Consider the following 23,843-nt stretch of genomic DNA (forward strand, 5'->3'; position numbering starts at 1 on the left):
ACGGCCATTCACGAGGAATGAATCATAACATGGCAACTCTACTCCACCAGCCACACCGATGTCCCATCTGTCGCCTGATGGGATATGCTGCCAGTCAGATAAAACCACAGGAATAGGATTTTCGGCTGCCTTCTCGATCGCATGTAGCGTTTTGGGATCCTCAGATATCAACTTGAACGGCTTCTCAGTACTGTCTCCTTTCGGGTGAATGACAATTGGGCCGTATAACCCGTCATCTAGCTGGCCTCTATCGTGGCTGTGATAGAAATAACTCCCGTGCTGTGTAGCTGTCCATTTGTAGGTGAATTTCCCACCTGGTCGTATTTGTAGCTGGCTCAAGCCAGGGACCCCATCAGACCACGCCGTACGGTACTGTTCGATACCTATCTCACATGATCAGTATAATTGATTATGCATTTCTGAGGTCACCCTATTATACCGTGATAATGAATGGTTGTGTTGAACGGCAGTTGGTTGTGGACAAGTATTTCAACATCATCTCCTTGATTCATCTCCAGTGTCGGTCCCGGAAATTGGCCGTTAATGAATATCATGTCCCTTTCAAAGCCATCCGGTGCCCCCTTCCCCCATGTGAGAATTAGCTCGAAAAGCCGAGGCTTGTCATCACAATCTGGCAGTATGGACGCGGAGGCTAGACCAATGAAACTCGCCAAAGCGAAGAGCAAGGCCATGGAGCCTCGAAGCAAATTTGAACTCTCTGAAAATGACATCTTCACAATGGCAATGATGTCAAGTGGGAAACCGCGAGATCGCGAAAGTCATGCTGGCAAGGCTCTGTGCGTGGAGTGCTGAGTGCAGTATATATCTATTCATGGAGGTCATAGCTTCAGCTTTCGGCGTTCGTCGAATCGATTCGCGTGAGTCGGGACATCAGTGACTCGCTGAAAGTCCTTCGTCCTATCCTTTTCGGATGTTGGTATGACATAATCCTTGCTATGTAGGAGATGAGTGCCCTTGCACAGAAGCACTATTTCCATCTTGGGCAATGCAAGGCGATGCACTATGACTACCAAGGAAAGAATCCTCTGAGCAGGAGGCATATCGGCCGACAAAAGGGCTTCGGTTGGCGGAGGTATGGAGCGGCCGCTCGTGGATCAGCAACTCCCCCAGGCAGCGCGAAGGTAAGCTGCATGCGCACTAAGAAAGGTCATTGGCTTGTTCGAGTTGAAATTCCATTGATTTGGGGACAAAATCTTGCGATTTAATGACAACTCGAGGCGAAGTAATTTCAGCATGTCAGCACTTTGCCACATGGGGTCTAGCAGGGGCTACGTGGATCCAGTTCGCCGGCCTAAGCCCTGCGACAACCTGGAATCACTAACATCAAAATAGTAGGGTCTTTTGTTTTAGTATCCATGAATTGGTGCCGAGACTGGCTGAAGCCTTACGATAGTCTTCAGCTTTCGTAGGCTACAAGCTAACTTGACTGATGGCCATTAGAAGTTGCCTGTTCTGTAAACGCAACTTTCTTTTTCATTGGCTCCCGTCACGACTAGCAATGCAAGGAGCCACCCAGACAACACAGACGTACACCAGGCAATCCTTACGAACGAAGCTTCTAAATAAGGTTGTCGGAAAACTCTTGTGGTGGATGCTATACATGTCCGAGACCCCGTTCCAAGAAAGGTAGCCTTTGTTTCTTGAGAGGAGAGCTGGTTCGACGTGGAAAACGCCATTGCTGACCTGAATGCAAGGTCAGATCAGAAAAGAGCCGAGGTAAAACCAAATATCTACTCGATTGGTATTCTAACATCATCGCAGATTGGAATATCTAGTCAGCATCTTCCCAGACTACGGGATAGCAGCAAATTCTCTTGGCATGGGGTAAGCATTACGGCGCTTGAGACTTCCGACTTCTCGCTTTCACCATTGTACGTCAAGCCGCTCAGCACTTGGCGCGTCGGCAAATCAACAATGCATTTGTCAGGACATCTAAGCCAGAAGTAATGCCTGATTAACAAGGGCATCGTACCTGCTTAAGGTACTAGAGCGCAATAAGTAGGACTTTGAGCATTTGATTAGAATAGTCTCATAAACTTTTGCCACCACACTAATCACTCAAGCGAGTTCTAGTCGAAATGATATCTCATATGGTCGAGAGGGTTCTGTATCAAACCCTAGCGGGAAGTTCTCCGAAATTGCCGTGATTTTGCCCTCACATATGTCATGGTCATAGGGACGCCGAGGATAGGTCTCAAACCACATCCTATGGTCTTCGTTCTACTTAAAACTTTAATGGACTGTCTATTAACAGCCCTACGCTGTCTTTGGCAGGAACCGTATCCTGACGCCCGTCAGCATAGCCATAAAATAGTAGCGGATCTCTTGCTCAGATGGCATGGAAGCTACGAGGTCGAACTCTTGGACTAGGGCAGATACAAGTTTATAGAGAATGAATTCGGCCAAATGTCTCCCAGGGCAGGTTCGTGCTCCACCTCCGAACGTCAAGTTGTATCGATCCATCTCCTTAGTATCGGTTGATCTGAGCCAACGTTCTGGTTGAAAGTCGTCAACTTGTGGTCCAAATATATCCTCATTACGATGCAGTGACACAGGATTGCAACCAACTGTTGTTCCTGGAGGAAAGAAGTACCCATGCAAATGTAGCCCCTGTTTTCCAACCTTGCGTGGCAGAGACATCCCAATTACGGGATAAAGTCTCTGAGCTTCTTTGATACTTGCTTGAGTGTAACGCAAACGAATAGCATTGTCATACTTCGATGGATGGGACATTGACCTGACTTCTTCGGCAACCCTCTTCTGCTGATCGGAATGTGTACCAAGCATCGCCAGCACGGCCGTGGCGGCGGATGTGGTGGTCTCATGTCCAGCTCCAAAATTTGTTGTGGCCATCCGCCGAAGGTAAGTATCGTTGAACTCAGGTTTATCCTTGTGTAATCGTATAAGATCTGCTAAGAGGTCGGTCCGAGTGTCCTTTGGGGGGTTGGGGCGAAAAATAGCAGCTACCCTCTTAGAAATTTGTCGGGAGACCGGCTGGTGAAGGCAGTTAGTGTCTCCCAGATAGGCTATGAAAACGGAGTAGGTAATGTGACTCACGACAAAGAATGGCCTGAAGCGTGCCGGTGTTTTGTAGGTCAGTCCCCAGAGGTAGGCGAATTTCCGTCCGAACCACTTAAAGTATGATTCAGCAACAACCACCACTGGGAACAATCCAAAAACACTCTTTCTTCTCCAGCCCAAATAACTGTGATCACCTGAGCCACCATCAGATTGGTTTCGAAGAAATCCCGGTGACCATGATAAGCTCACAGCACCAAGACACTCTACAATGATGATGTGCATCCATTGCTTCAAGTCAACTTCAGCTCCTTGCAAAGCCTTGATCTGAATGATCACGTTTTGCAACACTTCATCGAGGGCTTTTTCGTGCCTTTTGATGTTGCTGATGTGATAAATTGGCCCGATGAGTCGTCTTTGGATACGATATCGCTTCATGTCCCGCTCAGCTAGCAGATCTAGAGTATCGGGTGACTTGATACAGAACTGCCAGTCAACCCGAGGTTTGAGCAGCGCAGCTGCCACTTGTGATCGCGAGTTTCAGCGCTATGCACCTTTTCGAAAAGAGCAGCGATAGAACAACACTCACGGTAGAAGTCGGATTTTTCAAGCCCATTAGAAGCACCTGTGAGTTGTTCTGGTCAGTATGATGTGCCTCGACACAGAATAGAAAAGCATATGACTTGCTATAAATCATTCGATAGGCTGCTTTGCTGTCGAGCCAAACCTCTTTTGGACCTATACGAACGACAGGCCCATACTTGCGATGAATGGTCTTACCCAGCGCTAACATAGACCCATTTCGGACATGATATGCATACCATGCATTGGAGATGGAGGCAGGCGCAGGTCCAGGTATTCGTGAGAGTGGGTGGAGGAACAGCGAATAAATCGCCACCGTTAGAGGAAGCAGAATGAGGGCTGATACGATAAAAGTGGTGGTAGTTGTGATTGTCATACTCGCTTGGAGGCTCGGACCATTGGAGACGGAATGAGATCAGGCCAGCAGCGACTTTCCCGCCCAGGCCCAGTTCTCATTCGGTGCCCAAAGATCAAACAGTAGCACTGTCTAGAGAGCAAGTCGCATTTACCGAGGTGACCTCCGCAAGTAAAGAGTGTTGTGACTCTCAGTCTCAGAGTGAAGCGGAAGGCGTTAGCTTGAACGTTTTTCACTGGCCACAAAGATTGATATGGGCTGATTACGTAAGTTGCTCTTTGATATGACCTCCTCCTCGATGACCTTTGTTGCTTAAGAGTTCAGAAAAGCATTTAACTACTTAGGTAGAAAGAGACCAAGCATTTTTAATGCCAGAAGAAAGCTAATATTAGCTACATAAGGCATTCAAAACAAGCCTTAGACTTATCTCTCGCCATACATCAAACTCTACACCCGCCTTTTGGAGAGTTAATCCGATGGTGACCATCTGAATCTATTTCTATGGGATTATGGCGCGACAAAGGCGACATTATTCTGACTGATTGATGGTAGCAGTACATGCTATATAGTGGGTTATAGTCGTGACTTCGTAGTTTGTAGCGTAGCCGCAACCTCATTGTACCTCTTATAGGCATCCGCCTCAGCATCAAAATTGAGAAGCCATGCCTCCCTAGTCAGATGCAACGATTCTGGGTTCTCCCGAATTGTATCCCAATTAGCTCGGTGCCACTTCTCTCGCGTCTTGACGCCAGTGGCTTGGGCCTTATGTACTCTTTCATATCTGAGTTTCTCATACGCCCTAACAGCAAGCGGGACTTTCTTCTTTCCGCTTAGCTCGAGACAAATGGCCAGCGCGACACCGTCCTCAATGGATTGGCTTGCGCCTTGAATTGATGTGGGGAGGAATGGATGCGCGGCATCCCCAATCAACGCGATTCTCGCCTTTGGGGAGATGAATGTTGGCAGAGGGTCTCGAAATACCAACTTGTGGTCGATCAACCTTCCCGTCTTGGGCGTTGATTTCACCATTTCTTTCACTATTGGCGCCCAGCCGTCCAGATATGTAAGTGCTTCATCCACCTTCCCCGGAAACTGCCAGCTCTCTTCGATGTTGCCGTCATCAATATGTGTAAATACCCAGTTGAACTCCTTACCGCCCTTGAGCGACGATGCTAAAAAGTGAAGGTCTGGCCCAATGAAGCCTTGATGAGTATCACCATTCACGACGAAATGCTTCAACATGTCATTTTTGGCAATCACATCTCCCGGGAACCAAGCTCTATACACGGCATACCCCGACGACTTTGGTCGATCCTCGAACCCAAGCACAATCTTTCGTCCACGAGACCGCACACCTTCCGCAGCAATAACGATGTCAGCAGTCATCCTAGTTTCGCCATTCAATACGACTCCAGCGTGATCGTCGGTCTCAAAATAATCAGTCACCCTTTGCCCAAGACGAATGTCGATACCACGGTCTTTGGCATGCTGGTAGATGATATTGTGCAACTCGCCTCTGTGTCCGTTGATTCTCGGACCCCAGGCCTTCTCCTTGGCGAACGATTGCCGAGTAATAAAATTACCTTTCCAGTCGTACAGGTCTAGCCAGGTTGTCTGGCGGGCAATGCGTTGCATAGCCTCGATGACGCCCGGCCACCGTTCGAAGTTCCGCGCCCCATTGGGATCGAAGCTGATGATGTCGCCTATGCGCATGATCTCCTCGATATCGGCAGACTTCTCAAGTAGTGTGACGGAGTGTCCCTTGCGATCACATTCGATTGCTGCAGAGATACCTGCAAAACCAGCACCAACTATGATCACCTTGATACCGGAAGGCGGGAGGCGAGGAAAGTCTGCCATGGCGACGGCTTGCTAGACTTGGCTGATATAGGGGAGACGTGGCTAAGGAAGATGTGAAGTTTTCGTGACGTGAGGTATTCTCTACAACTTCGTGATAGTTTCTAAAATTGACAGTCTGTGCTCAGACTCGCAAGAATCACGCCGCAACCCGGCAATAGAAATAGGATCCGTGACATATGCAGGCTGAATTGCACACCCCGCTTCCAACCATAGTTTGATATCGAATCGGAACCATCGGTGTAGAAGATCACCTGTGCGGTAGTTCGACATACGTGCCGCATGCAAAGGTTGACATGGTAGTTGGCATCACTACTAGTCTTTAAATTGCTGAAATTGAGGCTCAAGCTATCTAAACAACGACTCATCATGAGAGTTCAAATCTCTCCGAAGTTTTGTGAGACCAAAGGTGTAGGGCAAAGTTCAAGCATTTTGTTATAGAGACAGTATGCGTGCACAAGCAATAGGATGTAGTCTTCTCGGATGTTTACGATAATTCTTGTGTTGTTTCGCTGTGTAATATGCTATCAGTCCAACAAGAACGCTGATTGTTGATACAAGAGTGCGCTACTATACAATACATCTCACTTGTACAATGATTGCTCTGACCAGGAAATTCCCATTGAGTCCTCCGCCCGGGTATTGTGTGCGCCGATACAAAAAATCCAAGTTTACCAGAACCGATTCATTACTCTTTCCTCCTCATACGGCGTCGCGCTGAAGTCAGCCACGACCCTGTTTTTCTCGTTTAGCCACGCACCGCGGTCCGTGATTTGAATCACCTCCCGCGTGTGGGCCACTTCTTGCCTACTCACACGGCCTTCATCCCGCGGGATCCACAGCTTCGGTGCTGGCAGCCACATCTCTGGCGGCCAGTATGCTCGCTGGCCTAATTTGTCGGTTGCGTCCTCTTCGGGTGGCATCTGATCGACGAGTTGTCGAAGAGTCTTAAAATCCTCATAGATCTCGGGGTGGAGCCATCTCATGAAGAAATTGGGCACCTTATTTGGATCAGGTGTAATCCATCTGTTGATTTTGGCAAGTACTGCTGTAAGTCCGGACTCCTGAGCTTGCGCATTGAGATCCTCCTCAATTGCAGTTCTTGTGAATTTCGTGAAGAACGACATTAGGCCTCGGGAGCCTTCTACACTCCTGTCGAGTGTGTTGTTATCCGGGGTGTCCTCCTCATCTTCAAATGCCTCTTCAACGTCGTAATATGAGGCTGCTGCGCCTCCGGCGTGCTCTTCAGGTAAAAGTGGTCCTCCGGTGCCTCCAGGATGATCATTCTGCTCCAGCTCTTCACTCTCTAGCGCAAGTGTTCGTGGTAGGTTGTACAGCAGTGGGCTGACCGCCTCGTTGAGCGATATGTGGACAAGGCCAGTGAAGACCAAGAACATGACCATGAGAATGAGGGGGACGAATGCAGATTGCAAGGCGAAGAGACCGATCATACATATCTCCGCCAGGTATAATCCAACCATGAGATGCATCAAAGCGCGCGGATAGTACAGGCCTCTGCTGTCTAGTAGTTCGGTATCAAAGACGTAAAGCAGGTTATACTTGTACACCATGTACGAAAAGCACATCCCAAGGCCCGCGAAGACGAGAATTAGCGGAGCTATACAGGAATAGCTAATAGCTAGATTGGAGGTAATCAGCAACTGTTCAACTTGAAAATCGCGGTATCAGTATGAGGCTGGCATTCAATTGCTTACCGATCACAGCCATGTTGGTGAAAACAGGGTAAATGGCTCCCCAATGTACTACACGGAGCTTATGGTACCGCCTGTGCCGTAATCGTAGATCGTCGCTAAACCTCGCAATCACCTCGTGTCGGAATAGTTCTAGCAAATGCACGAGCCCATTGGCGCCAGCTGCTAGACATTGCACCAAAATGTACGATAAGTAGAAGTTTGATGCCTTTGGAAGGTTCTCCGACAGAAGGTCCTTCGCTGACAGAGGATCCTCCAGAATCTTGGTGAATGCTGCGGAGGCGGCAGAAGTAAGGGTGGTAATCAGAAACACCTGCACCACCTGGAAGATGAAGTATGCATGTTGCACGAAAAGTTCGACCATAGACAGGGATGGTGTTCCTGCAAACCTTGCACAAGCTAAATGTAGTCATGTTAGAATGCTTTTCCTCAATGGGAAAGGATGCAAAACAGAAAAGAATGGTAACCCACCCCTGAGCATGACTGGCACCATGGCCATCAACAAGGAAAGGGCGAGGGCAGGAAGCAAACCCTGTATGACGCCTGTGATAACACCGGGGAGGCTGGCAATCCATTTGAGGAAGAAAATCTTGGTGCTTAGAAATTCCACATTTGAGATCGTACCGACAAGGGCAGACGGAATGGACCAAAAGATGACGCCAGCTGCGATCGCTCCCATCATCAAGAACCTGCGTATCGGACGCTCCCACCATTTCATTCTCAGCGAATTCCACACAATCTCTTCCGGTCGAATTCCTATATATCGCGGCGACATATGTAGTGGTTGATGGTGAGCAACAATCTGGTAGGCAGCTTGAGCATTGACCTGTGAATCGAATTCGACGAAGACAGCGTTTATGGGTGCGCCACGGCCACTTCGATGCTGTCGACGGAGCTTGGCAATCTGTCTGTTCAGCGTCTTGATTCGTGACCGCGTCCATTTAATCGTGTCGACCTTTCGTCCAAAATTTGCGAGAGGTCGGTGGGTGGGTCGTGATTCGTGCGGGATAAAGCGAGCCGCTACAGATCCGTTGACGTCGGGAAGTGACTTATCGAGGCCGTAAGGGTGAGTGTATTCGGGGTCTGAACATTTTTCTCCGGTCGATCCTCCAGTCGATGAGCCTGGACTCGATAGTGGAGAATGTTGTTGTTTCTCAGCAATTTCAAGCCCTTCCGGATCCTTCGACGACGTCTCCTCGACCTCATGTAATTCGTCTTGACTTGGGCTCTTTGCCTTTTTGCCGTAGATCGGCAAGCCTATAGCGCCAGAAAAGTCCAACAGCTTTCGTGGTTTCGCCTGCAATTGTTTGTTTCGTGTCGCATTTACGAGCTTAATGAGTTCTATTTCGGCCTTCTCCAATCTCACGGCAGTCTCGTATCGTTCCTTGACCATTGATCTGAGAGCCTTCGTGTTTCGTGGTATCCACACATGCTGAACAGACTCTCCAAATAGCTTCTGGATTCTTTTCTCGCTGAGATACCTTTCCGGGACAGAGGTGAAGAGCACTGTCCTAGAGGAGACGTGATTTGCCTGCTGAGGAGAAAGGAGGTAGGCCTGACGCAGGTTAATATAATACATACACTCCCTCGATATCATGTAGAGGATGAAGCCTAGTCTCGTCTTAGCATCTAGGAGACAAGTTGAGTAGCATTCGGACTAACCAAAGAACGCCCATGCTACCACCACATGGGCATAGAACTTCGTTGCTTGGGCGACATTGCCAATGGTCAGGAGGTCAAGCTCGGAGAGCTTACGGCCACCAGTGCCATGGAGGGGGAGTAGGATGGGCCAGACACAAACAACGCCAGCGAAGCAGATGATGCCGAGTACCTTGAGGTAGCGCAAGAAGAGAAAGGCATCGAGTGAGGAGTGGTTCAAGATAAATCTCTCGGGAACGAAGAAGAAAGGCTTAAGCCAGTCGACCCACCCCCGGGGTAGCGATTGGCTCAGATGTCTAGAGTTTCCTATGGTCAGTGCATGCGAACGGCGGGACATCGAGGGCGTGTGATGAGTGAATGCTTCCTTACGTGGGTGGTCTGATGCTCGACAATGTCCTGGCCGAGTAGACTCGGGAACAACGGCGGCGAAGGGTGACAAAGGCGAGTAAGCATACGGCCGAGTAGATCAAGACGGGCACGAAAGTGCTCCCCAGCGATGACAGAGACGACGAGTTTGTTCCCAAATGGCTGAGGGTCCCTCCAGTGGAGTTGTCACGTCCAGAACCGACTCTTGGATCAGATTGATTCTGATATCTCTCATTAGCATACACAGGCTCGATGAGACAAGGCCACAGATTCCCTTATCGCTTACCAGTTCGACCGAAATGCCTCTGCTGGCCAGTGCTGCGGGCAGCAGCTCTTCACTCCAGGCCATGGATAGCTAGCGGTCTCGATCGCTCACTTCATTGGGGGCTTCAGATGCTGGTGCCTGTGGCGGAGGCGGCGACTTGCATCGCCGGCTGAAGAGAGAGACAAGACAAGGCAAGGCAAGGCAAGGCAAGGCAGGTAGACCGACAGAGAGACAGACCGACAGACGGGCGAGTGAGTTTCAGCAGCTCTCTGGAGCCTGGAGTCGAGATGGTTGGACGGTTGGGTTCGTTCAGGTCGAGACGAAGATGTCTTGCAGCAGTAGTGTAGTGTGTGTATAGTGTATAGTCAGTTGGAAGTGTGTCTGTCTGTCAATGAGTGAGGCACTTCGGCAAAGGTAGCCGCATTGTCATTTTCATTCTCATTCTCTCAGGTCTGACGACGGCGGCACCGAGCGTCTGCTTCTGGCGGGAGAGTCCGCGCCCAGCCCAAAGGAGACTAAGAGGCCAAAAGAGGGGCAGCAACGATTTTTCGGTGGCCTCCAAAGAGGGCCTTAGAACCCAATCGGGCATAGCTCCCCTGCAAGCCACCAGAATATTGATGGCGATCGCTCCAACTACTGCATAGTAGCCTCGCTCGTCTGGCTGCTCTGGCGCACTCTTGGGCCTTGCGGGCGCCCTCACTGGCCACGCTCTTCAATGACGCTGTGGAGCTGGGTGGATTGATGGCGTAAAGAAACCCGAGGGACCCTGGAGAGCTTCAGCTACGATGGCATGCCACCGGCCGGCGGATAAGGGGCCCTTTGGGGGAGGCCCTGGAGCCTGGGGACCCAGCGATCATCACGGTAGTGACAGAAGTGGATTCGGCCACTGAGACCGCGCGAATGGGCGCATTCTAGACTGCGGCCGCTGGCGTGACAGATCTGCACGGCTGCAAAGTGCCAAAAGCCCGGGGATGATGACACCGCTTGTGACAGGGAGTCGCGGGGACCCATCCGTGGATCTGAGAGCATTCAACTGCACTGAATGGATGAATGAACGAAATGATCCACGCCCAGCATCGCATCAATTTCGGGCGAGCCGTTCCCTCGGCGTCGTTGATTGCTCCCTGCCGCTGCCGCTGCCGTGACCCGTCGGCCCCATCCCATATCTCCATCCATCAATACGGAGGGCTCACCCTCTACTTGTATACTGTACTACAGCAGTTGCACATTTACTATGGAGTAAAGTATTAGGTAGAGTACGCAGTGTGTGCGCTTAGTGTGCTGCATGGCAATCAAGTTGGCTGTCATTGCTCCCTTCCTTTACAGAGTTCAACACTGTCAAGACTGTCAAGAATGTCAAAATTGACACCAGCCATTTCGAAACCATCCCTCGAAACTTCGGCCCTTCAACTCTGACAGATCACATACTTCACGACCTGGTGGGGAGCGCTACAGCACAAGTTGGAAGTCGGCTATGGCAAGGACCCGAATAATAGGCAACGAGGGGAGACCCTTACGTGACATGGGCATCAAGGTCCTGGATAATCAAGTCGGCCAGGGCCCTTGTCTAGAGGGCTTACATGCAACGCATAGCATCTCCGATCTTGCGCCAGATCTCCGGAGGCAGATGGCCATCGATGCAGTAACCCCCCGAAGGCGTCTCGCTAAACAGCAAGGAGTTCCGGGCAAAGACGTTGTCTCTGCTCACCCATTCAGCTTGGTAATACACTGGTCTACTCTCAACTTTACCTGTCTCTGATCAGTGTCTGCTTTTGTTCAATAACGTCGAGGTCTCCTCATTGCTACTTACTAAGGAGATTGCCAGATTGTCGACTGACGACAGCAGGCCCGAAGTCCACTTTGTCGAACATCCGAGCTTTGGTCCAATTTGATAGAATGACAAAAAAAAGAGCTTGTATCTCCAAAGACAGGCGGGATGCCCACGTCAGCCAATGAGCGCCGATCCAGCCTCGCGAGAGCATGCACCTGCCCCTCTTGACCTTGAATGTCGATAGAGCGTCGCACTGCCAAGGCAGCTGGACCCAACCCTCCATCGTTTGGAAATAACTGTTGCGCTGGAAGGACTGTGGAGACAGGAAGCAAGGCATTCTGCACGTACGAGCCTTGCTCTGCACTTGCACGAAACAGCGACGGTGCTCGGTCGCGCAGATCCATTGCGTTAGAAATGATTACAGTTCGCCGCGATGTGGATGGCAAGACGCTCGCGGTCATGGATGCAATCCACGCAGAGATGACATTGCCGTTTGATATGAATGGCTTACCTCCTCCCTCTTCTTCTGGTAAGGACGCAATCGCTGCATCTTTGAGCCTCTGTACTGCCTCTCGTGAGAGGACTATGCCGCGCGGCTCCATCTTCGGCCAGAACCATGTGTCCAAGAGATAACGTAGGCCCCAGAAGATAAGCCATAGTCGCTCGAGAAGGATATCTTGCTGAAAATGCCTCTCCTGAAACCCCGGGTCACGACCAGCCGTCGACATCGGGTCATTTTGAAATGATAACATCGGCGGCACCTCAGCCTCGCGCCCTGCGAGAACGAGACTCCAAGCAGCGGCGATTTCTCGCAGGCCAATTGCATCTGCGGCAATGTGCGGCCAGCAGAGCATCACAAGGGTGGCGTTTGTAAAGTTCACAATGTGTAGAGAGAGCTGCGAGCTGTCGGAGTTCACATAATCTTCCAAGCAACGCGGTGTGCTATCGGGCAGGCCAAGGTCGGCAATGCGGCCATGTGGCACCTCGAAGGATCCCTCCCTGTGCCTCACGTCAGGATAGGATGCGGCCTGTGGATGCTCGTCGATGCTGATGTCGAATGACTTGTGTGAATAGTTGACCGCTGGCCTTTCACTAGTAAAAGCTTGCGGTATGTGAATCTCAAGTTTGTCTCCCTTCGTCTAGTATCAGCGCCTGCATTCCCGGGCGGGTGCTACACGCCCGTCTTACATTCAACCGAAATCGCCCTCCCAATTTTGTCCAACCACCAACCTCAATCAACTGTGTCAGAGCAGCATGCAGCTTATCCGCATCCAGAACATCATTGAATCGAAGTTTCCAGCAACTTACAGCATTGCGGTATAGTGGTGTATCGTCGAAGAAGAACGGGCTGAGAACTTCATCAGTTGGGACTTTTGGGGCTACGTTGGAGCCTTGAGCTGGCCGACCAAGGGCTATTTTCCGGATTATTTTCTGAAAGGCTTCCATCCTGACGGCAAAGTATTGTAGTCCCGACGTAGGTGCAGGAACTTGGCTCTCTGTCAGGTGTCTGGTAAGCGTAAGGGCATATATATATTCTGCTGTAGGATCTGAAGGATCGCTAAAGGGGTTTCGTTACGAGAGACACAAGGGCCTGTGGCGGGTACGAAGCCATTTAGGATCACAGATATATTGAGACTCCTTTCTCACAGACACGCAATATCGAAAGATAATTACAGATATGCATAAAAAGAGGCAAAAGTTGACGAGCTGCAAGAGCATGTCACTCTAGCGACAGGGCTTCAAAGACAGAAAAGGTTCCGAGGTAGTGATGTCAATAACACACCCAGGTAACCCGCTGTCCCATAGGCCCTACAATATAAGACTTCACAGGCGAGTAAAAACAGCAAGGAGTGACATATTCGACAATTTATTTTCAGGTTGACAATTGATGCGTGCTAGATAGATAGGCGAGTTATTGGAGTTTAAGCGCTCAATTCATCGAGAACAAATAGAATAGACACCATCCGTTCTGTCCAAGGACTGGAAGACTGAAAGCTGAGCTCCCTGGTTGTAACGATTAGCACCATGTGGCATCACCTCCCTTTAGCAACCACGGACAAGTGTAATAGCGCGACTTACTGAGAGGAAGTCAATCAAGATATCCTATATTGAAATATTGGAGTAATGTTTTCTTGGTCCCTTGACAGACCATGAAGTTGACGTCCTCGATCTGCTTGCAAAGACCACTATGGTCAAGATGTTTTGATTGGCCCACTCGTGCATTAGTTATTCCGCCGGGAGGACAGGCGGTGCTACCGCTTTAGTGGTTCAGACGTCAGCCCAAACCCCGCTACATATCGCGCTGGAAAGCTTCGCAGTGAAAATAACGCAGACTCCGGCCGCTGTGTGACTTCGAGCAAAGACTCGTTGTTATTGGTTGACATTGTTGCAGATAAGGAGCCGTGAAACCGGTCACGAGGAAGCATCGAGGTCTGGGTGATCATCGTCTTAGTGAAGCAGTTGCTGCTCAATTGCAGTGCTTCCACACGTCCATCGATGGCCAAACGAAACAGATGACCAGGCAAGCTTCGGGGATGAGATCTCCATACATTCATAAGCTTCTGGATTCCGTCAGCCAGACACGATGTCTCCTCCTTCAAATGGGATAGCGCTACTCGGAAAGAGGAAGCGCGCCTGCGAGCGCTGTGCCCAGAACAACTACCAATGTGACTTCGAGGAAGACTCATCATGTCAAAATTGCATTGCGGCGCGCACCAGTATGCCGGCCAAACATGTTCCGACTTGGCATGTCTTTGTGCTAACAGTCTTCATAGCATGTAACACGACGATGTCGTCAGGCATTTCTCAGCAGATCTTGTTGCCGCGTCCATCCCCCGGAAGCTGGGACCAGCATTATCTCAATGAATCTCTTGATTCCACCTTTCATTTATTTCAAGCTGATACGCCACGATCTGCAAATCTGCCTTCCACATCTCGGGGTGCCACTGGTGGAAGTCACTCTCAATGGCAGGCCTCGCCAACATCTCATAATGCAGGCCGATCATCTCAGCAAACGTCTCCTGGGAGTGGTGGGCTGCTTGGCTCAGTTCCTTTCAACCCAGGTGGCTCTGATAGAGGCAACGGGGAGGCCAGCACCATCTCAACTATTATGTCACGCTTGACTAATGGTGGAGCCGAGACGCAAAGTAACCAGGGTGTGTGTCCGGATGATATACCTCTCTCGGCCGCCGCATCCTTCTTTCGGTCATACTTTACTGTCATTCATCCACAATACCCCTTTCTCGATGTCAAAACATGTGCCGAGTATTACGATGAATGGAAACGGTCTTTGGCAAATGCTACGTTGATTGGATGGCCAGTCTTTTTCGTCAACATGGTAATCATGTCCCGAACAATCGTAACCTAATCTCGACTAACAAAGAATTAGATATTTGCCATTGGATCTCTTATTGAATCCAAATCAGACACTTCACCTTATTCGATGTACCAAACTCTGAAGTCAAGAGCACAAGCAGAGCAATCTATTATGGTGGATTCTACTTCAACGCCCCTCATTCGTCTGCAAGCAATGCTGTTGTCTGCCATGTTCGCCCTTCATGCGGAAAGTACTTGGCGAATAGCACACATCAGCGGCGCTATCATGAAATTTGCAGCATTACATCGATTTCATCGTCTGAAGAAAGACGTCGATGACCCCTCCAACTCGATGTCAATCCGAGTATGGTCGTGTGCTTATGTGTAAGTAATTAAATAACAATTTGTGGAAGGTTCAAATTTAACCCGAGCCATTCAGTCTTGACAGAGCAGTGAGCTCAGCGCTCGGCACCCCGGTCAGTCTACCTGATATGTACATCTCGAGCCCCCTCTTCGACGGTACATCTATAGCTAGATTTCATATTCCTTGGCTCTCGGACTGTGGTTCCGGAGAGGACACGACATGCTTTGATCTAAGAACTTTTGCCCATATCTGCAAAGCCAGATCGATGCAATCCTTTCTCTTACACATGATAGAGAAAGATGATTTGGAGGACACGGTACCGCTTGAACTGGAAATGCACATGCTGAAGAGCTTGAGGGAATGGGAGGATCCCGAGGCTATCTCGGGACACAGGTACGTCGCTTCACCCTCGGGCTAGCCATGGGTTGGTCGGACTCATGGGCAAGGCATGATTTTGTATGTTGATAGCTAAGTCATATTTGCAGTGTGGAGAGTAATCAGGGCTATCAAAACGCGCTTTGGCTTCAACATATCGGTCATCTCACCCGACTTTCGATCTGTTTTGTCAACAAAACGAACATTTTTTCTTCTATAGCGGATAATGCTCTTGAAGCAAGCTGTGCGGCGTGCACTAGTTTCCGATCGCTTCAAAAGAAGAAGCAGATAGCGCAACCATGGCTCGTGGTAAGCACGTTCAGCCCCCCTGTGACCGATCTATGCCGCTGACTTGTCCAGGTTTTGTCACAATTTCGAGCTGCTGTGACTCTCTGGTACATTGTATGGGCGAGGGCAATTCCGGTCCCGAGAGAGGCAAACAACGCATTCCGTGACTGTAGCGCTGTTCTAGCAATTTTTGCAGATAGATGGCCCAAGGCGGAATACTATCGGGACTGTTTCGAATTGTTGGCGGTATCCATCCCCCGAAGTCAGCCATTAGGCCATCTCCCTAAAGACACAAAACAGAGTCTGGCGGTTCTTGTCCGTCAGTTAGAACAAAGTGGTATTCACCGCACGACATCTAGGATGTTGTGGGAGATCTGTGCTGATGAGGATGGCTGACCACGGCACCTAAAGGTTTGGTCTATTTCTATGTTAGGCAAAATAATCAATATGAGGCAAAATCGATAGTTGATTGTAGAAGCTGCCAGTAATAGACTGAGACATGTGAGTATGACCCCCCCAATCTCAGCAACTTGTGACTATTCGCTTCTAAACATGCTCCATCTATGCATTGGTTTCTTTGGCCCCCCATTGCTTCAAGGCTATCTGGAGGCATCCAAATTCCGTAGTAGACCTTTTATGATCGCGATTTTTCGGCTCTCACAAATAATTCATGTGCGTTCGCCACAGAAGTGTTAGTAGATCGAGGGATGAGGATCCTATGATAGTAAGCGTGGCTGATATGGTAAGATAGCTAGGGGTTCATCCGTGCTTACGACGATGATCGTGTATTTGTCGATCAAAACCTTGCCATCATCACTTCTCGTAAAATGCATTCTTGCCGCCCATGTGAATGTGCCAGTCTCGCCGCTTTTGTAAACATTGTTGCTTCTTCCATGTAACATGACCTCCTCCGCTACTGGGCCGAAGGGAAAGACCGCATACACTGTATGATCGCGACTCTCCAGAGTTCCCCAAGACTTTGTCACAAGATCAACTAGCTCTACGAGGGGGCAGCAGTCAATAAATATTCGTTTGGATCTTGCGTCATATTCAAAGAAGTCCATAGATCTTACTAGCTCTTCCCTTCACATTAGAGGTGCCTTTCTTCAACTCAGCATCCTCGGTGAAATGTGCCCCCCAAACCTCAAGGTCTTTACTATCCACTGCAGCATAAAGACTTGCAATATGAGACTTGATAGCTGGGTCAAGAACCCTATCATCGCATGCGAATGTCTTAGTGCTTGCTGCCATTTTGTGCTGCTGTGTCTCGTGGGACCAACTTGGATGATGCAAAAAGAGGAATCGGATTTGCAGGAGGATTGAAAATGGAGCTGTATTGTACACCAGGCTCGAAATATGAAAATGATACAATCATAAATAGAAGGAAATTAAATTACGTCTTACTAAATCTAACAAACACAATCGACATACGCCCCATTTGCCGCTGTTCCCTGATCCACTCCCATCGGACGTCAATTGTTCCAATCGTGAAATCCAATACATATCTCCTCAATCAATTATTGATCAGTAAGATAATCAAGTACTTCGGCCTCATGTGTCCGACGGCCATTCGTCGCGACAAGAAGCAGCTAGCGGAAGTCTAGGTTGGGTGGAGACCTGAATAGCGCATCGGTCCTCATTCCGATGGAACCCTAGTCGCAAGAATCTTGGGTGAATTCGCACTTCCGTACGTGACGATATGCGTTGGAAATTTTTGATTGAGCAGTAATTCTATGGCATGAACAGTTAAGTTAACATGGTATTTAATTGTTTATCAACTGATTCATCATTTTATCTCAATAGGAGTATACTGGTCATGGAAAGGGGTGCAGCGCTCAAACTACTTCGATAAGCTCCTATATTTATATATGCCAACTTCAGATACTACAGATGAAATGCATTCCATCTGATTCTTAACGTGATATGCACATTTGATCGCATGGCTATTTCTATGACTGAAACCGCAGAAGTCTAGCCTACTACGACATTCTTTACTTTCCTGAAGAACCCTCCGTGAGACTCTTCTTCATCCATGCCACCCAGCCATTCTCTTCTACCATTGGTGATATCTGCCTCAGCAGGATTGACCCATTTAGTTTCTGGTTAGAGTCAGCAATGATTTTAGTCGATCAAAGAGGAAGGTCCGTCCACTCACTATGATATAGCTTCCATCCGATGTATAGTATGATGAAGATGGGAATAACTAGGTAAGAAAAGATGAATCCTTTTAGATCAAAAGGATGCAAAAGCGTCGTGTAGCCAGAGATAAGGACAAGGAAGATGTTGGCGACGAACAGAGTCCAGGGCACGTATGGGTAGCCAAACGACTTGAAGGGAAGCCCTGAAACAGGCATTTCTTGCGCCTTCATCGCCTGGCGGAAACGTAAATGTGTCAGTCCAATGAAAGCCCAGGCAATGAATGCTGCCGAGCCTGAAATGGAAAGCAGATAGTTGAAGACATTTCCGGCATTTTCCGAAATATTGAGTAATGAGATCAATCCAAATAGATTAGTGAAAACGATGGCGTTAACCGGAACCCCGTTCTGTGTCGTTTTCGCGAAGATTGATGGCGCTCGTCCAACCTTTGCTTGAGCGTAAATGCATCGACTTGCAATATAGATTGCTGAGTTGATCGAAGACAGAAGCGTGACAACAATAATAGCGTTGATGAGGTTTCCAGCGCCTCCCCAACCGGCCTGGTTCAATGCAACGGTAAAGGGAGATGACGCTGACTTTGATGTGGCATTGAGCAAGCCCTCAGAGTTGGAAGGAACAATCAATCCGGTGAAGAAGACCATGCCCACATATACGATAAGAATACGCCAGAAGGTTTGTTTCAATGCTTTGGGGATATCCTTCTTGGGATTTCGAGACTCTCCACCAGTGATCGCGACAGCTTCAGTACCGGAGTACATGACGGCGGCCAGAACCAGGACTTTGCCGAATCCATTGATACCATTTGCGAAGGGACCGGGATCTTTCCAATAACGGAAGCCAATATAATCACCGCTTCCAATGGCTCCAGTGTCGATAAGACTATATCGAGTCAGTTTATGGGAATACTTGTAAACGGCTTTCGAAAAGCTTACATTGCAACAATGTATAATATGAGGGTGACGGCAAACTTGAAGGAAGCCAGCCAGAATTCCATCTCTCCATATACCAGGACTCCAAGAAGAGAAGTGCCCATGAAGAAAGCCCAGCAGATTAGAATCCACCCATAATTGGGGATTTTATCTGTCCAGAAACTGAGGATCAACGCAGCTCCGTTGTATTCGTTTGCCAATATCGTTCCCTGTCATAAAGCACAATTCAGCTTTCTTATGAAGAGATCATGGTCTTAGCTGCGATCACATACCCACATATACCAATAGTTCCATCCAAGAGCAAACGAGAGAGCAGGGTCCACGAAACGGCCAGCAAACTCGTTGAAAGAGCCGGTAGTAGGGAACAACGTAGCCATCTCTCCTAGGGACTGAGTAACAAGGAGTACATCAAGACCAATGATAATGTAACCAATTAGCGACCCAACAGGTCCAGAATACTGTAAAGCGAACCCCGTGGCGTAGAACGTCCCAGGACCGATTACTCCTCCCAGCGCAATCATTTGAAGATGCCGGGACTTGAGAGCACGTCGTACGCCATCATCGATCACGACATCGTTGGCGGGGTCAACTTTGCCGATGTCAACTTCGGTGGTGTTGTCATTTGTGACCGCAACGATCTCTTTGCTTTCCATCTCCGGCATCTTGAAGACTCTGCTTCTTGACTCTGTTGAGGGGAGCGGGAGGGGACGGAGGATCAGTTGGTGTTATATAGATCTCGTTGGTGAGAACCTCATGTTAGATAAAGTGAGGTGAAGTGGCGGCATGTGCTCTTCACATATGGAGAAACAAAACTCTCCTCTCTCTTGGGCATCTGGACGCGTCGGTAAATCTTCACTAACACAGCTAGAAATTAAACCCCAGATCCAGCGCTCTTTTGGTTGTTATCAATCTCTACACTAAGGTGCTGTCCGAAAAAGTCCGATGACCAATCATGTGTGATATCTCTCATTTCTATGTCGTCCGATGAGCCCGAAAAAATACGCTAGTGTTAGGAGTGGCAATGGCTAGACCGTAAAAGGTAAAACATGTTTAACTCTGACCAACCTGCCGGGTTTCAAATAGCTGGGACTAATTAGTCTGTTGGACTTCAGAAAACAATTCCAAGGATGTGAGGATGTCTAGCAGCCATAGGATAACCTGGTCATGTCGCCCTATTGCAAGTTTCTATCACGGAATTTTCAGTGTTCTTGAAATTTGTTAAAACTATCGTATTGCTTATATACGGCTCACAAATCAATGACTTTCCGTTTCCACGGTGATTTCGGTGGCCTGTGTTGAGTATCCACCGAAATTGCTGTGCATGCCGCCTAGACGTCCGTTTGGGAGATAAATACCGCCTGATTGATTATCATATCAGTACGAGGGAAAGGACTGATGTAAATCATTTAAGTAGCTCCAGACATGCTATGATTATACTGGAGAAACTATCAAAGCCGGCTTTCCAATCCCACGGAAACAGCTTTCGTGATTAGGTATTCATCTACTGCAACGTCCTTGCCCACCTCTTTCCCATATCCAGATTCCTTCATTCCACCAAACGGCGATTCAGCACCTGAAATTGCACCTTAGACTGTTAGCAAATATGCGAGGCGAGCTAAGCTTGACTTACTTGTATTCAGTCCAATCATGCCAGCCTCGAGGTCCTCCATGAGCCTCCATGCCCTGTCTAGGTTCTTGGTGAAAACGTAGGAGGCTAAGCCCATCTTTGGCCAAATGGTCAGTGACCGTCATTATGTACAGCAAAGCATTATTCACTTACAGATGTATCATTCGCAGCTTGAACAGCCTCGATCTCCGATTTGAACTTGAATAAAGACAGAATAGGTGCAAACGTCTCTTCGTCAGCCACACGCATGGTCTTTGTTGCATCCGCTATAATAGTTGGTTGGAAGAAGTATCCAGACGCGCCATTCACCTTCTCTCCTCCCAATAGGATCCGCGCGCCATGTGTTTTGGCGTCTTCGACCTGTGCTATTGCTCGATCTAGAGACTGAGGTGTTGTGACGGGACCCAATGTAGAGTTTGGAGAGCTACCGTGGCCCACGACAAGCTTTGAGGTTCGATCTTTCACCATCGCGGCGAACTTTTCGTAGATACCAGACTGAACGTACACCCGGTTGGCACTGATGCACGCCTGTCCAGCATTCCTCCATTTTAAGCTCATCAGCGCTATTACACACCGTTAGCTTTTTGTTTTAGGTAAAAAACTTATACAAGAAAGTTTCTTACCATCTATTGCTTGATCCAGGTTGGCATCGTCGAACACGATAAAGGGGCAATTGCCGCCAAGTTCTAGAGTGACTTTCTTCAAACCATCGGAGCATATTCTAGCCACGAGCTTGCCTATCCTTGTCTAAAGTTCATTGTTAGCAGATAAGTCAAGCATGGGCAGTAATACAACTCACAGAGCCTGTGAATGTGACTTTCTTGACAAGAGGGTGGCGACAGAGGGCTTCGCTGAGGCTCGGAGTGTTGCTCAAGCTTGTTGTCAGAATGTTGAAAACCCCCTTGGAAAATCCGGCTTCCTCGGCCAATGCTGCTAATGCAAGCACTGATAATGGCGTCTCTGGAGATGGTTTGATTACCATGGTGCAACCGGCTGCTAGGGCCGCTCCTGCTTTACGTGCAATCATGCTTTCAGATGTAAGCAGGATCCCATTAGGCAAGATTGAGGTCACTCACGCTACAGGGAAATTCCAGGGAACTAGTGCTGCGACCACTCCAATGGGTTGTTTGATCGTCATGACTTTCTTGCTCGGTGTCGAGGAATCGAAGACTGTTCCCTGGATTCTGTCTGCCTCGCCGGCAAACCACCAGGCGGCATTGTAAGCATAGTCAAGTTCTGCTAAAGACTCTGCCAAGGGCTTTCCATTCTCATAGGTAATGATCTTTGCCAGATCATTTTTATTCTCTTGGATGAGTGCGGCCCATGTGTGAAGGTAACGAGAACGAACTCGAGGGCTGATTTTGCTGTATGTGACAAAAGCTCTTTGAGCAGCTTCGACAGCAGCATTCACATCGCTGGCGTCATTGTCTGGTGCGGTGGCCCAATGTTCCCCAGTTCCAGGATCTAAGATGGTTAGTCATGGGTCAAGTTCGTCAATACCGCCGCCTAACCTATGACGTTAAATCGCTTCCCCGATGCCGCGTTCACCCAGTTGCCGTCTACTAAAGAATGTGCTTTAAATAAGGAGGGACGAAGCAGCTAAACAGCGGTCTCGTTAATCATGAGCTATTACGCCCGCGAGGGTATTGACTGTTGCCACGCACCTGGAATGGCAACTGTTGCGCCATAGTCGAGTCGCGGCAAAATGCAATGAAAGATGTCTTGACTAGGCACTAAGATCCTACATGCTTTGGATTGACTAGGGTTCTAATGTAGAGAAAAAAACGCTGCGCAGAGAAAGTGGCCATGGGATGTGGGGGCAGAACACCCCTAGGAAGGTGGGCCGCCGCTGTGCTGATGGAGGTTGAGTTAGTACCATAGTCTCCGATTCTATCATCCACCCCATCGGACAGGACGCCCGAAAAGCCATTGAGATTTTCCTACACATTACTATGCTCTAGCAATGCAAGCGATCAGCGGTCTTATGTAGCCGAAAATAAGTATTGTTTCGGCATTTACTATGATGGACGAAGAACGCATGCGAATCTAATCGGGTATGTTCATTTGGAGGCGGATTTCTTTTTACAATCGCATACGAATATTGGAACTTACACTGGTGTCTTTCCCCTTGCTGCCATGACTTCTTCTCTTCCGACAGGAAAGCAAATCAATTTGCAATTGGGCTGGCCATCCCCCGAACTGTTCCCCTCAGCAGAGTTAAACCAAGGTGCAAATGCCGTTCTGACGGAGTTTGACGCTGCTAGTGCGGCCTTGATATACGGCCCAAGCAGGGGCAATGCTCCTCTGCGGAAGGAAATGGCACGATGGCTTGGATCTGTGTATCATAACAATCCTCAAGCCGTCGAAGAAAGTTCGCTGTGCGTTGCGGGAGGCGCATCACAGAATTTATCCAACATCCTCCTCAGATTCACAGATCCGACTTACACTAGACGCATATGGATGGTTGAGCCAACATATTTCCTGGCTTGTCCCATATTTGAAGATTGTGGTTTTACTGGCAAACTTCGAGGTGTTCCAGAAGATGACGAAGGCGTTGATTTGGAGTTTCTGCGAAAAGGTCTTGCGGAGGCTGAGGCGGACATTGCCAAATGCGCTGCACCGGATAGACCTAAGCTGAAAATGCCTTCAAAAGGATACGAAAAGATCTACAAGCATATCATTTACTTGGTGCCCACATTCTCTAATCCCAGTGGCAAGACTATGTCCCTGCGGCACCGTTACGATCTTGTCAAGTTAGCAATCGAATATGAAGCACTGATTATCTCTGATGATGTCTACGACTTCCTTTATTGGCCACATGAAAAGGACGAACCCTTAGGCAGCACAAGATTGAGCCTGCCTCCACGACTTGTTGACGTCAACCGAGAAATCGATCCTGAGAGTAAATGGGGAAATACAGTCAGCAATGGTTCTTTTTCAAAGATTATCGCTCCTGGAATTCGGGTCTCTTGGGCACAGAGTACGTCGGCATTCGCAACTTTCCTGGCAACCACGTAAGTACACACAATGTCATGACATTGAGTTGACGTAATCTTGCTGAACTTATATCTTAGTGGAGCCTCGATTTCAGGTGGAAACCCTAGTCATCTTGCTTCAACTTTCGTTGAGAAGATGCTCTCATCTGGCGCTTTAGAGCGTCACATTCAGGACAACTTAATTCC

At 48.8% G+C, this 23,843-nt stretch overlaps 4 protein-coding genes across 4 annotated transcripts; all 4 read right to left on the minus strand.

Annotated features, from left to right (window-relative positions):
* Positions 1–4,549: 4,549 nt before the first annotated feature.
* Positions 4,550–5,836, minus strand: UCRPA7_279 (putative fad binding domain protein; the record flags this gene model as incomplete). Its single annotated transcript, XM_007912876.1, has 1 exon — positions 4,550–5,836. The coding sequence occupies one exon, from the start codon at positions 5,834–5,836 to the stop codon at positions 4,550–4,552; it is 1,287 nt and encodes a 428-aa protein (XP_007911067.1).
* A 668-nt stretch (positions 5,837–6,504) lies between these two features.
* On the minus strand, positions 6,505–7,958 carry UCRPA7_280 (putative duf221 domain-containing protein; the record flags this gene model as incomplete). The annotated part of the gene is made up of 3 exons (XM_007912877.1): positions 6,505–7,451; positions 7,549–7,867; positions 7,935–7,958. The coding sequence occupies 3 exons, from the start codon at positions 7,956–7,958 to the stop codon at positions 6,505–6,507; spliced, it is 1,290 nt and encodes a 429-aa protein (XP_007911068.1).
* Positions 7,959–17,919: 9,961 nt separating this feature from the next.
* UCRPA7_281 (putative amino acid permease protein) lies at positions 17,920–19,696 on the minus strand (the record flags this gene model as incomplete). The annotated part of the gene is made up of 4 exons (XM_007912878.1): positions 17,920–18,047; positions 18,104–18,984; positions 19,038–19,243; positions 19,307–19,696. The coding sequence occupies 4 exons, from the start codon at positions 19,694–19,696 to the stop codon at positions 17,920–17,922; spliced, it is 1,605 nt and encodes a 534-aa protein (XP_007911069.1).
* A 786-nt stretch (positions 19,697–20,482) lies between these two features.
* Positions 20,483–21,688, minus strand: UCRPA7_282 (putative succinate-semialdehyde dehydrogenase protein; the record flags this gene model as incomplete). The annotated part of the gene is made up of 5 exons (XM_007912879.1): positions 20,483–20,607; positions 20,665–20,758; positions 20,815–21,224; positions 21,285–21,408; positions 21,461–21,688. The coding sequence occupies 5 exons, from the start codon at positions 21,686–21,688 to the stop codon at positions 20,483–20,485; spliced, it is 981 nt and encodes a 326-aa protein (XP_007911070.1).
* Between the last annotated feature and the right edge of the window lie 2,155 nt (positions 21,689–23,843).

Source organism: Phaeoacremonium minimum (assembly GCF_000392275.1).
Source record: "Phaeoacremonium minimum UCRPA7 unplaced genomic scaffold PA7_03_scaffold_20, whole genome shotgun sequence".
Lineage (NCBI taxonomy): Eukaryota > Fungi > Ascomycota > Sordariomycetes > Togniniales > Togniniaceae > Phaeoacremonium > Phaeoacremonium minimum.